The sequence below is a fragment of the Petaurus breviceps genome, unplaced genomic scaffold (genome assembly GCF_028583685.1).
Source record: "Petaurus breviceps papuanus isolate PSGF00001 unplaced genomic scaffold, PetGlider_PUasm1.0 90919, whole genome shotgun sequence".
Classification (NCBI taxonomy): domain Eukaryota; kingdom Metazoa; phylum Chordata; class Mammalia; order Diprotodontia; family Petauridae; genus Petaurus; species Petaurus breviceps.
The window spans coordinates 24,397,896-24,412,455 of record NW_027187378.1 but is presented as its reverse complement, the minus strand read 5'-3'; the positions used below and the strand labels follow the sequence as shown (position 1 = coordinate 24,412,455).

Genomic DNA, 14,560 nt, shown 5'->3' with positions numbered 1-14,560 from the left:
CACACACACACACACACACACACACACACACACACACACACACACACCCCAAAACCTGGCACAGTCAGCAAAGAACTCTTCTTGGTAGGAGGAGGTGGTGATCGCCTTTGACTGGCGCAGGGCCATCTCTCCTACCACTCTCCCTGTCACTGGACCCCATTAGATTAAGAGCTCCTCCAGACCTAGGACTGCCTTTTGCCTTTCCTTGCATCCCCAGTACTTAGCACAATGCTTGGCACATAGTAGGTTCTTAACTAATGCTTACTGACTGACTAAGCTGAAGAACCCCGAAGCCTGAGGCATTCGGCCCACAAAATTTTATCTGGTGCCTTCTCCTCCTTCCTCCATCTCCTGTTGCCCACCCCAACTTCCCAAGATCTCCTAAAGCTGATGCCTCCATATAGCTCTGCCCTGCCGACGGGCCCAGGAGAGCACATCCTAATGCATAATGGAGCCTGACCCACATGAACCCAGATGCCTCCTAAGAGAAATGATAGATCCCAACTCAGAGCAAGAGGAAAGGGGAAGGATAAGAACAAAAATAGCTAAGATTGACCTAATGCTCTGTAAATAGCTCATTCCTCCTCCCAACAATCCTATAAGGTGGGTGCCATTATTACCCTCTGGGTAAAAGAACTGGGGCTAAGAGAGTATACGCAACTTTCTTAGGGTCACACAGCTAAGTGTCTAAGGAGTGATTTGAACCTTGGTCTTCCAATGCTCTATGTACTACTCCATGTGGCCGCAAAATGGAAGAATTAAGAACACACATCTCCTCTGAGGCCAGCCTCTTCCATCCTCCTCATTCTCCATACCCAATGAGTCAGGAAGTCCTGTCTGTCCATTTATACCTCTGTACAGTTCCCAAATCTACTTGTCCCCTCCTTCTATTCCAATTTCTCTGTCCTCAATTCAAGCCCTTATCCCCTCACACCCAGACTATGGGTAATGGATAGGGCACTGGAGCTAGAGTTAAAGATCTGAGTTAAAATCTGGCCTCAGATACTTACTAAATGTGTGACTGGCCAAATAAATTAACCCTCAGTCTGCTTTAGTTTTCTCATCTGCAAAATGGGGGCAATAATAGCAATGACCTCCCAGGGTTATTGTGAGGATAAAATGAAATGATTATATTTATAAAGTGCCAAATAAATATAAATGCTAACCATAATTCCCCTTCCCCCCTCTCCCTTCTCTCCAACCTTTTGTTCATTCATTTCAGTCATGTCCAACTCTTTGTGATCCTATTTGGGGTTTTCTTAGCAGAAATGTTGGAGGGGTTTGCCATTTCCTTCTCCATCTATCTAACCTAATATTGTGCAATTATCACTGGTAGGAAATCTCCCTGATCACTCCAGTCAGAAAGAAGTCATATCTTCTTCCTCAAAACCTCCCCTGAATATTGTTTTCACTAATCAGGCTGTCTGTATTATTTTTGTATCTGCCTTGTCTCCCCTATTAGACTTTAACTTCCTGGCTAGTGTCTTCTTATAAATCTTCCACAGTGCTCAGAATTGTTGTTGTTGAGTCATTTTCAGTCATGTCTGACTCTTCATGACCCCATTTGGTATTTTCTTGACAAAGATACTGGAGTGGCTTGTCATTTCTTTCTCCAACTCATTTTACAGATGAGGAAACTGAGGCAAACAGTGTTAAGTGACTTGCTCAGGGTCACACATCTAGTAAGTATCTGAGGCTGGATTTGAACTCAGATGCTCCTGACTCCAGGCCCAGCACTCTATCCATTACACCAAATAGAAGGGTTCCATAAATATTTGTTAAATGAACAAATGAAGTTATATACAAGGAAGAATTTCCTGACATTTGGGGTGATAGACACTGGAATGGGTAAATGAGGTTCAAAATATAATACCTTATGAATCAACTAATTCAACTGCCTTATTTTACAGATGGGGAAATGGAGACCCAAAGCCAAGCCCAAGACCACACAAGTCATACTCTAAGTCCTGAACTCCTTCTACAACATCAAAGTTTTAATTTTCAGAAATGCTATCCTTAAATGCAGTAGAATTAGTAAATGCAAACCATTCTTTAAATGTGGTGGGAGTGACTTGACTGTGAGGTAGTGAGGGTTTTCTAGGAGGTTAGCAACTACTCACAGGTAAGGCAGATACAAGCACAGAATGGACTTGTTATCCAGCCTGGCAGAACAAATTGTACTGATTTCTTTCCATCCTCTCTTTTTCTCTTTTTCTTTTTTTCTTTTTTTGGAGGAGGGAAGGCAGGGCAATTGGGGTTAAGTGACTTGCCCAAGGTCACACGGCTAGTAAGTGTTAAGTGTCTGAGGCTGAATTTAAACTCAGGTCCTCCTGACTCCAGGGCTGGTGCTCTACTTACTCATTGTGCCACCTACCCACCCCTTTCCAACTCTCTTTAGCCTCCTGAATCCAATCTGTTCTTTATCCAGGGTTTCCTTTGTTTGACTTCTTGACATAGTAGACTAGCACATCAGGTAAATTCCACAGGCATAATAATAATTATTATTATTTACATTTATTTTCATCATTAAAAGGTTTACAACAATCTTTTGAAGAAATATGGATTCTATCATTCTCATTTTATAGATGAAGCAATTTTTTTTTGCTTTTTGGAGGGGGGAGGATAGGGCAATTGGGGTTGAGTGACCTGCCCAAGGTCACAGGATAGTTTGTGTGTGTGTGTCAAGTGTCTGAGATTGGATCCGAACCCAGGTCCTCCTGACTCCAGGGCCAGCACTCTACCACTCTACTCACTGCACCACCTAGCAACCCCAGATGAAGCAATTTCTAGAAACAAAGAAATAGGCCCAGATTCTCCCTGATCCTACCCATCCAAGAATAGAAAACATTCTCAAAAGGTCAGATCCCCTTTAAGGTATCTCACCTCTGACAACAGTTCAGACATTCGCCGAGATTGCATGCCCTCCATGAAACCAATCCCCAAGGAAGTTTCACTCTGTTCAATTCTACCGTGGTTTATAACTGGGACAGGGAAATGGGGGACTGCTTCCACTAACCCAACCTGTGTCCTCTCCACCATCACACTCCCCAACTGCCTTTGTCCCAGATAAAACAATTCCCAGACATGGCTCCATTCTTTGTGCTCCCTGAGGATGGGGAAGAGTACAAGTTACCCCCAGCCCATCAATTCTGGCTCACCCCTCTTTCACTGTTGTTAAGTTGTTTCAGTTGTGTCTGACTTTTTGTGGTTTTCTTAGCAAAGATACTAGACTACTTTGCCATGTCCTTCTCTGGCTCACTTTACAGACAAGGAAACTGAGGCAAGCAGGGTTAAGTGGCTTGCCCAGGGTCACGCTGCTAGTAAGTGTCTAAAGCCAGATTTGAACTTAGCAAAATGAGTCTTCCTGATTCCAAACCCATTATAACACAACTTCTCTGCCATCCTTCCCTATCCCAGCCTATTTCTTCCCACTCTCTGACCTTCCTCAGTCATTCTCTGTGGTCCTTAGCCTTCCTGAGGGTTATCCTATGGGTCACAGCTTCCTCATTTGTAAAATGATCTAGGGTCGGCCTCGATGAACCCTGGGGTGCTTTTTGATTTTTAATCTATGATAGAATCCCTATCCTGGGGGAGCCCTGCTCTGACTATCTTCAGGCTGACCAGCAGAGGGAGATAGAACTTCATTAGTGGAAGGTGAGGCGATGAGAAAGAAGAGATAATTTAGGCTGTAACCTGTGCCCTACCTGAACTGGAATGGGGGATGGGTGGGGGGTGCGGGGAGAGGGTGCAGAGAACTCTACTGGGAAAGTGATTTGACTGGCTCTCTGCAGCCAGAGTTGGGGGAGAGCACCCAAGACAAGGTTATTCCCAAGTTACTCCCCTGAGTAGAGGGGTAGAGTCTTCTCTTCCATCACCCTGATCTGAATGTGGAAGCAAGCGGAGAGGTGTGCACTCCTGACCTTGGCTGCCACCATCTTCAGGCTCTGCCCTTGGACTGGTAACTTACCTCCATCCCTATCTCCCATCTCCAGGAGCTGCCAACACCCCGCCCTCAAGACACCACAAGTGATTTTGTTCCAGGTAGGGCAGATTTCTGCCTGAGCACAAACTCCATACAGACTGGCAGTTCTGGGTGCTCACTTTAGAATCTGGTTCTGGCCTGCTTTTATTATTGAGACCCCTAGGACTCAGACTGACCTAGCCAGACCTCGGCCAGGTGCTTCTTTCCTAGCTCTCCAAGAAGTCTGGGCTCTCATTCTTTTTCCAGTTCAGGCTATGAATGTGCCTGAATTACCCTCTCCTCACTGGCACCTCTCAGGGTCCTCCATTCCCTTCAAGCTCTAACCTCCTTCATGAACCTGTCCTCATTGCCCGAATCGTCTAGGTCCTTGAATTACTTCTATTTATGGCTAATATGGAAATGTGTTTTGCATGACTTCACACGTATAATGGATATCATATTTCTTGCCTTCTAAATGGATGGAGAAAGGGCTAAAGAGAGGGAAAGAATTTAGAACTCAAAATAAGTCAAAAAAATTTAAGTTACTTGTATTTACTTACATGTTTATATGTTGTTAGACTCAGTAGGATTCCATCAAAGGCAGAGACTGGTTTGTTTTTTATTTTATCTTTGCATCCTCAGTGCCTAGAATAGTGTCCCTGCCTCCATGCCTTTGCATAGGCTGTGCCCCATGCCTATAATGCACTCCCTCCACAAACTTCATCTCTTAGAATATAGGAGGCCTTTCCTTTCCCCCTCCCTCAAATTGTTGGTGTTCTCTTCACTACTCCCACCCCCAAATTGCTTTCATATATATTTATATATGTATTTCTGTATATATTTATATATTCATAAATACATGTGTTTATATTTATACTTATACACACATATGTGTGTATATATATTTATCATTGTCCATGTTTTTCCCTAGTAGAATGTAAGCTGTTTGAATGCAGGGATGATTTCATTTTTGTCTTTATATCCTCAAAACCTAGCATGGTTCCTGGTGCATTCTGGGAGCTTAAAATATAAAGATGCTTACTGATTGATAGATCAACCACTCCTGAAGGAAGAAAAAAAATATGCCTCCAATCCCTTCACTATTCTCGGCTTCTTCTCTGGATGCATAGGCTTCCCTTTTTTTATTAAATTATTTATTTTTAGTTTTCAACATTCACCTGGGCTTCCCTTTGAGGCAGCTGGGTCCCAGAACCATTATGTCTCTTCCTGAAAGATCTCTGTACTCATTCATCAACCTTCCACAAATAAACTAGAGGAATTCACTTAACATGGAGCCATAGTCAGATGCTTTCCAAAGCATTCTGTTTCTTTCCAGCCCCACCCTACCATACCCCCTCATTCCCTTCTCTTAAAACCCAAGCTGTCATTCAAGGTCTAGTTCCTGTGCCTCCTCCTCCTCCCAGAGCCCCTCACCTGGAAGCAAGGACAGCTAAGTGGTACAGCAGATAGAGTGCCAGGCCTGGAGTCAAGAAGAACTGAGTTCAAATTTGACCTCAGACACTTATTGGGTGTGTGACCCTGGGCAAGTCACTTAACCTCAGTTTCCTCATCTATAAAATGGAGATTCTATATTAGAATCTATTATATTAGATATTATTAATTAGATTAATCTAATATATTAGAATCTACCTCATAGGGTCGTTGTGAGGATCAGATGAGGTAATAATTATAAAGCACTTAGCACGGTGCCTGGCACATAGTAAGTGCTTTATAAATATCAGCTGTCATCATCATCATCTATGCTCTCTCCCCTTTAAGCACCTAGAACTCTCATCATTCCTAAAATATTTATCATCTTCTGGTGCATCCACCTGGCACATAGACAATCTCTTTTATTGCAGCTCTGTCTCCCTTGTCTTACCTTCTCTACTAAATAGTATGCTCGAGGAGGGCAAGAATGGTGTCTTGTTCTTTGTACTCTCCTAAGTGTTTGCTGAATGAATGAGTGAATGAATACATGTACTTTCCCAAAGAAAGACACAGAGGAACTTAGCCAGTAGGGAGGTCAGAGGAACCTAGAGATGGGAAGGGGCCGGTTTAGTTCAACTCTATCACTTCAAGACTTGCCCAGCATTGCACAGGTAGCAAATGGCAGAGCCAGAATTTGAACCAGGTCCTCCAACTCCATATCCAGGATTTTGTGAGTTCTTAGAAACTCCAGCCCAGATCCGGCTACAAAGATGGCCCCTTGACCAGTCCCCAGACCCTATGTGCAAACAACCAGCCAGCCCTCCTCTCTGCCAGTCCCTTTACCTGACCCCTGTGGGGCAGCACTGGACAGGATCCACCTCACCAAACAGCACTTCATCAGGGCCTTGCGGGTCAGCCGAGGCTTCTGCCATTTTGTGGTCTCCTTCTTGCCCAGAGGGGTCTGGCTGGGGTCGCCCAGGAGGCTGCCGTCTGTCTCCTTCATCTCTTCCTGAAGCAGAGATAGGCATCCCATTAGGAAAGACTTATCCAAGTTCTGAGCAAGCAGTGACCCTCCCCATCAAAGCCCTCAGGGGGCTTCCCAGGGCTAAGCTCCCTCTGACACCTACCTGACCATCCTCACAAGTCATGGCATCGACTTTCTGATGTTATGGTCCTCTTCAAGAACAAAGGACAGACAACAACCTGACTGTCCGCCAAGAATCACAGAAACTCAAATCTCAAACCCGTTGAGTCCAACTCATAGGAACAAGATTTCCTCTCTAATCAGTCAGTTAAGCAGGCCATAAGTATTCATTAAGTATCTACTATGGGCCAGGCCTTATGCTAAACACTCTGCAGTATCTCCAAAAAGCAGAGCCATCCAGCCTCTGCTCAAAGGCCTTTGGTGAAGGGGAGCTTACTGCCTCCAGAGGAGGCCCCTTCCACTTTGGAAAAGCCCAGACAGTAGGGAGGTTTTCCATCCACCTACTCTAAACCTGCCCTACTGTAGTTTCCATGACTGTTAAGCCCAATGATATTTAACCAGAACAAGTCTCAACACTCTTCCTTATACATTCAAACACTTCCAGATAACTGTTATAAGTCTTGGCTTCCCCCAGTCTAACCTTATCATTTTACAAATAAGAAAACAACCCCAGAGAAGGAAGAGGGGATTCCCAAAGTCACACAGTATGCCAGTGAGACTAGAAATAGAAATCTCAGCTTACTTTAGGTTTCACAGCAATAGATTATTAGGTATTAGAATTACCGTAGGATTCCAGCATCAGGGGAGGACAAGCAGTCCAGCACACAACCCCATGCAGCCAATCAGCCAATCAATAAACATTTATTAAGTGCCTAATATTGGCGTGGCTAGGCAGTGAAATGAATAGAGCACCGGCCCTGGAGTCAGGAGGACCTGAGTTCAAATCCGACCTCAATCACTTAAGACAAAACTAGCTGTGTGACCTTGGGCAAGTCATTTAACCCCAATTGCCCTGCCCTCCCCCCTCCAAAAACCAAAAAAATAAAAAAAAAATTTTAAACTATTTCTCAATCCCTATCTCCCCCCATTCGAGTGAGAAAGTGGTATCTCCAGAATTAAAAGAGACCTCAAAACCCACTTCTAATACGTGCTATGTGACCTGTGCACATCATTTAAATTCTTTGAATTTGTTTCCTCATCTGTAAAATGGGTACAATAACACCGGTAGCACCTACCCCACAGGGGTATCATAAGTATCAAATAAGAAAATGTAGTTTACCTACATTTGGTTTTACAAACCCTAAAATGATATACAAATGTCAGTTGTTTGCTACTACTACTACATCTTTTTTTTTTTTTTGCTTTTTGGAGGGCAATTGGGATTAAGTGACTTTGCCCAGGGTCACATGGCTAGTTTTTGTGTTAAGTGTCTGAGGCCAGATTTGAACTCAGGTCCTCCTGACTCCAGGGCCGGTGCTCTATTCACTGTGCCACCTAGCCACCCCTACTACTACTAAATCTAATCCAATGAGATTCTCTTTCCTTTCAGGATATTTACCCCATTTCAAAAAAATAGAATGAAATCACAAAATTTCATAGAATTTTATACCTAGAAGGAACCATCCAGTTTAAGCTCCTCATTCTATAGATGAGGAAAATAAGACTCATATATTTTATACCTGGAGGGGTCCATCTAGTCCAGGAATGGGGAATTTATAGCCTTCTAGGTCCTTGGGTGCAGCCTTTTGACTGAGTCCAAGTTTTACAGAACAAATCCTTTTATTAAGGGGATTTGTTCTGTGAAGTCTGGATTCAGTCAAAGGGCCACAGTTGAGGACCTGGAGGGTCGCATGTGGTCTTGAGGCCCCAGATTCTAGTCTATGCTCCTCATCTTATAGATGATGAAAATAAGATGCAGAAAGGTAAGTGACTCTCCCAAGGTCACAAAGCCAGGCAGTAGTAAAGACAGAACGAAAAACCAGGTTCTCTTCCTGTTGTCCCTGCTCTCCATGGACCACCCACACTGTCAGGGAACTCCTTGAGGTTCTGATGCCCCTTTCAGCCCCCAACACGCAGCCCATTTCTGTGCCGCTTCAACTTCTCTGCCTTGATGGGATCTCAGAGTCAAATGGGACCCCAGACACCATCTAGTCCAACCTATACTTGAACAAGAATCCCACCTGCCTCCCCTACAAGTGGTCGTCCAGCCTTTGCCTAAAGGCTTCCCAGGAGGGAGAACTTACTGCTTCCTGACAAAGCCCAGGCCACTCTTGAATAGGTCAAATTGTAAGGAGGTCCTTAGAACCTCACAGTGAGAAGGGCCTCTTGACATTTACCCAGCTGCTCAGGCTGTTTCTTTTTCCTCTACTATGGAAACAACCTCCTAACCATTCTTTGTGCCTACATTCTTTAATCCATCATCCTTTGACCAAAATAATCTTCCTAATGCACATCTGATCATGCCACTCCCCAGTTCAAATGTCCTTGGTGGCTCCCTATTATTTATTAAATAAAGTCCGAGCTCCTCAGCTTAGTCTTCAAGGCCATACAAAATCTGGCTTCAACTTTCCAGCCTTAGATGACCCTACTACAGCTAACTGACCTGTTCATGATTCCAAAAATATGCCACCCCCTTCCCCCACCTCTAGTCCACCCCCACCCCCACCCACTGCCTCATTTCTCTACTATTGCTCATAGCATCACCAATTCTAAGAATGCCCTCCTCCAACCAGATCACCACCCATTGAAATCCAGCCCATTCTCAGAGATATATATTCCATTCTAGTTCTCCTGTGAAACCTTCCCTGATCCTCACCCCACTCCTTAATCAGAAATACATCTCTCCATCCCTGGGAACATTCATAGCCCTTTGTATTTCTTCTGGGCCCTCGTCAGAGCCTATTTTGTGTAGCTGCTATTTATGTACAGGTCCCATCTCTCTGAGCTCATGCTGGAGGAACGTATTGATGTTTGCATTTCCCCAAGGCTCTGCAATACATTCAGCGCACGCAGTGACATTTACATAGGACTTAAATAAAGGTTTGAAAAAGCTCTTACATAAGTTTTTCCTTATATCCAGCCTAGCTGTGTGTCTGCACACCTTCTACCCACCGCTCCTGGTTCTGTCCTCTAGAGCCAATACGGAACACGCCTAATGCCTCTTCGACATGATGAAAAATGCTTGATGATAATTATGCCCTTTCCTACCTGCACTATCCCCCAAGCCTTCTCTTGTTTGGGTTAAATATTCTTAGTGCAAGGGGCAGCCAGGTGGTACAGTGAGTAAGAGCACCAGCCCCAGAGTCGAGATGACCTGGGATCTAATCCAGGCTCTGATACTTAGCACCACACCCAGAAATAACTGGCTGTGTAACCTTGAGCAAGTTATTTAACCCCAATTGCTTAAAAAAAATATTCCTAGTGCCTCACCTTTCACCATCCTGGCTATTCTCCTCTGCAGACTCCCCAGTAATCAATGCCCTTCCTCCTACATTACACCCAGAACTGAACACAGTACTCAAGATGTCATCTGCCCAGGGCAGAATACACCAGGTCTGTGCTCTCCCTAGTCCTGGACATGATTCCTTTCCAAAATTCACTTTCTTGCCAATTGGATCCCACTACTGACTCATAGGGAGCTTGTGGGCCACTAAAACTCCCAGATCTTTTTTCAAGCAAACTACTGCCTTAGACATGCCTTCCCCTTGCTCTGTGCCCCTCTGTTTTTTGTTGATTTGTATCCTTTCCCCCTCCTCCCAGTGCCTTCTGTAATTCTGATCACTGCAGAGAGCAATGAAAATGATCTAGAGTCCTAATGGCAAAACTCAGATGGAAGCCAAGGTACACAAGGAGCCCTGTAGACTGCCAAAGGCTTAGAAAACCACAGATTGACATTATCTATGTCCTAATGAATTTTTATTTATTTTGTTGAATGGTTCCCAATGACATTTTAATCTAGTTAGTAGTACTCTAGGGCAGCTAAGTGGTACAGTGGATAGAGCATTGGGCCTGGAGTCAAGAAGACCTGAGTTCAAATCCAGGCTCAGACACTTGCTAGCTGTGTGACCCTGGGCAAGTCACTTGCCTCAGTTTCTCATCTGTAAAATGAACTGGAGAAAGAAATGGCAAACCACTCTAGTATCTTTTCCAAGAAAGCCCCCCAAATGAGGTCACAAAGAGTCAGACATGACTGAAAACTGAACCAACAACAAAAAGCAGTACTCTGAGCATTGCTGCTGAAATGCTGCACATAGGTGCACATTGAAGATTGGAGAAGGGAATGATGCAAAGCAGGAATGTTTGGTTATTGGATGAGCACAGACTAGAAATATTTGACCTTTTAAGTCTACAAGGTCTAAGCCAGAGGGCTTTAGGAATCACTCACTGAATTTTATATAATAATAACTTATTTATATAGTACTTTACAGTTACAGATATTGTTATCCCCATTTTACAGATGAGGAAACTGAGGCTAAGGTGAAGTGAGTTCCCTGAGATGACAGAGTGGGTGAGTGAGTGAGTCACTTCATCTCTCTGTGCCCAGCTCCTCATCTAAAACTCCAAGGGGCTGGATTAGATGGCCCCTTAAGGCTCCTTCTATTCCAGGTGCCACAGTGGTCAGAGAATCAGCCCTGAAGTCGGGAAGACTCCAGCTCAGTCCTGCTTCAGGCATTGTTAGTTGTGTGACTGTAGACAAATCACTGCACTTCTTTGAATCTCAATTTCCTCATCAGTAAAATGAAGACAATAATATCCCCTGCCTCATAGGGTTATTGTGGATCAAATGATATAATTTTTGTAAAGTGCTGTGCAAATATTCCAACTCTAAATCCTACAACCCTATTTGGATCAAGTCTGAAATCTTCGACCTGGAATTCAATCTGTCTATTCCACCATATCACTCAATGCCTGGAAAAGTGGACCCAAGGCATTTTTAGTACTTCCTATCTCCTGCAGTACTTTCCTCTCTGCTCTATACCCTAACCAGACTGACCACTGTAAATCTCTCCCTGACCTAGATTCCTGTAATATCATAAATCTGACTAATCTTATATTGCTTTGTGGTGCTTCCTATCTTGTTTCAGTATTTCTTATATTTTCATATGTGTGTGCATTTCCTCCTCAATTAGATTAGAATCCTCAGTATCAATGAAACAAACATTTATTAAGCACCTACTATGTACCAGTCTGTGCTAAGAGCTGGAATCATGTCATTTTGGAACTGGCAGGCTCCTTAATTAATTAGTTGCTTTCCAGTTGTGTCGGACTCTTTGTGACCCCCTTTGGGATTTTCTTGGCAGAGATTCTAGAGTAGTTTGTCTTCTCCTTCTCCAGCTTATTTTACATATGAGGAAACTGAAGCAAACAGGGTTAAGTGAGTTGCCCAGGGTCACACAGCTAATGCGTATCTGAGGCTGAATTTGAATTCAGGAAAGTGAGTCTTGTTTTGTTTTGTTTTGTTTTTTGTAGGGCAATTGGGGTTAAGTGACTTGCCCAAGGTCACATGGCTAGTAAGCGTATCAGATGTCTGAGTCTGGATTTGAACTCAGGTTCCCCTGACTCCAGGGCCAGTGCTCTATTCACTGCGCCACCTAGCTGCCCAATCTTCTTAATGCCAGGTCCTTCATCTATCTACTGCAGCACCAAGCTGCCCCCAAAATGTAATTGTTCAGTTGTATCTGACTTTTTTTTTTACCCAATTTGGGGTTTTCTTGGCAAAGATACTGGAGTAGTTTGCCATTTCTTTCTCCAGTTCGTTTTACAAATAAGCAAACAGGGTTAAGTGACTTGCCCAGGGTCAATCAGCTAGTATGTGTCTGAGGATGGATTTGCACTTGGATCTTCCTGATTCCAGGTCCACCACTCTATCCACTGCACCACCTAGCTGTCCGGCCTGCACCTTACAGGTCATCTAACAGCTTTTACCTGCAGCCCAAGCCCTCTCTACAATGTCTTAGTCATTAGCCTTCACTCAAAGACTTGCTGTGACATGGTTTCAAGTCCCCTCCCTGTCCTGTTCACCTTCCTCTGAATATTCAGCGTTCTTCCTAGTATGGGGTATTCTGAACTGCATACAATAATCCAGATGTAGCCTGAGCAAGACAGAACACAGCTGTACTAGCGGCTCCCAGTCCTGGGCTGACTGAATTTCTTAATGCAGCATGAAAATCACATTAGCCATTTGGCTGCCATATCACGCAGCTGACATATCAAGCTTGCAGTTCAATAAAACTCCCAGATCTTTCTCATGCAGACGGCTGTCTAGGCCTCCCTCATCCTGTATGCTATAGTTGAATTCATAAACTTATGTGCAAGATTTTATATTTATCCCTTGTTCCTCCTCCTTAAGATCGTTGGGGATCCCACTTCTGTTGTACAATGTAGAGCTTTTAAGAAGAACTTGAGGAATCCAAGTGTCATTTTCTTTACATCCTCTATAAATGATAGGCCGAAAATAGGATTCATGAGATTTAGACTTGGAAAGTTTAGAGGTGAGCTAGGCTTTGGGGAGGAGAGACGTGGAGGAAGGCATAATGTCCATTCAAGATCACCCTCCACTCTGGTCTCTCCTCCCCTAAGCCTGGTTACACTCAGAGGGAAACTCTAAAGCCCAGAGACATTAAGTGACCTTTAACCACTCACTTAGCATTTCCTTCAATCATTTAAAAACATGATTCTGAAAAGGGGTCCATCAACTTTACCACACTGCCAAAGGGGTCGATGACATACCTACATACAAATGGTTAAAAATCCTAGAGGATTCCCCTAGAGGAAACAAGCAATATTGGCCCTTCCATCAGTCAGAGGCTTCCATGTCTAAATGTTTAAGAGTTGGCACACGTCTGGTTAAAAGATGCTTTCATTCAAGGCTTTTTTCAAGGGGTTTAGAGTAAGAAGCCTATATTCAGGACTGGATTAATTTTTTCTATGCTAAATATGCTAGTTAGTTGAGGATTTCAAAACTTGAATAAATCTGACAGGATAGAGATTAATTCAGTTGTGGGAAATTCAGATAGGGAAACTGATGCACACAGTAACAATCTAGTAACTGTAAAATATGAGTGGAAATTTACCCCAAGGATTATCTGCTTCATTCCATTGCCTGAACAAGAATCTTTTCCCATCATGTCTACCATACCAATAAAGAGATAATTTGGGGAAACACTGAGAGCCCCAAAGTCTCAACAGAGATAGGCAGGACATAAAGGAACGGCCAAGATGCCTACATCAGCTTTCTTAAACCAATGGAGGAAGGGGGAAGGAAAGAGGAGGAAGCGAATCATCTTCATAAATATTTGACACCTGTCTGTCTGGGAGATGATTTGGTGAGATGTCAGAAGCAGCCCAGAGAGATGTAGAAATAGGAACTGCAGAGTCCCCTCCTCAGTTCCTAAGAGTCTGGGTCAGGTCTGAAGAGAAAACCTTGTGATTTAGAACTCCTGACGTCAATTTCAGGCTCTCCTTGACAGCTTTAAAGCTCTCAAAGCCCCTTCCTTACATCCCTGTAAGTTTGGTAGTGTCACACCATGAAGCCCATTTTATAGGTAAGAAAACTGAGGTTCAGAAAAATTCAACTGTAGTGCTACTTTCTTCAAGAGATTTTTCCATGTTTCTCCTTTTGTAAGTGTAGTCTGCAATCACTTTATATGGATTTTATAGATATTTACTTAAATGGGAAGATGTACACACACGCACACACACACACGCACACACACACACGCGCACGCACAAACACACACGCGCACACACACGCACACATGCACGCACGCATGCACGCACACACACACACACACACGCGCACACACACGCACACACACACGCACACGCGGATAAAAGCTCCTAAGAGTAAGGATTGTCTTTTGCCTTTCTTTTGCCTGGCACACAGTAAGCCTTTACTAAATGCTAGGTAACTGACTGGCTGACTGACCATGTATGTAGATTGATATCCCCATTGCCTACTACGTTTCCTGACCCTATAGTCAGTGCTTAATAAATATTTGTTATTGGTTGATATATTTGTTCAATTAAATTGAATTGGGTTTCCAAAAAGGCTCTTTTTCCCTTAGGCCTGCCTTCACCATCAATTCTTATTATCACAGGAAGAAAGAGAGAAAGAAAAGAAAGAAAGAAAGAGAAAAAGAAAGAAAGAAAGAAAGAAAGAAAGAAAGAAAGAAAGAAAGAAA

At 43.6% G+C, this 14,560-nt stretch overlaps 1 protein-coding gene across 2 annotated transcripts in view; it reads right to left on the bottom strand.

The window, feature by feature from the left end:
• KCNIP3 (potassium voltage-gated channel interacting protein 3) overlaps positions 1–14,560 on the bottom strand; it is a 160,800-nt gene that overhangs the window by 129,086 nt on the left and 17,154 nt on the right. For both annotated transcript variants that reach the window (XM_069075600.1, XM_069075601.1), the window contains one exon: positions 6,236–6,401. In XM_069075600.1, the coding sequence (XP_068931701.1) occupies positions 6,236–6,401 (166 nt within the window). The remainder of the gene's footprint in view (positions 1–6,235; positions 6,402–14,560) is intronic.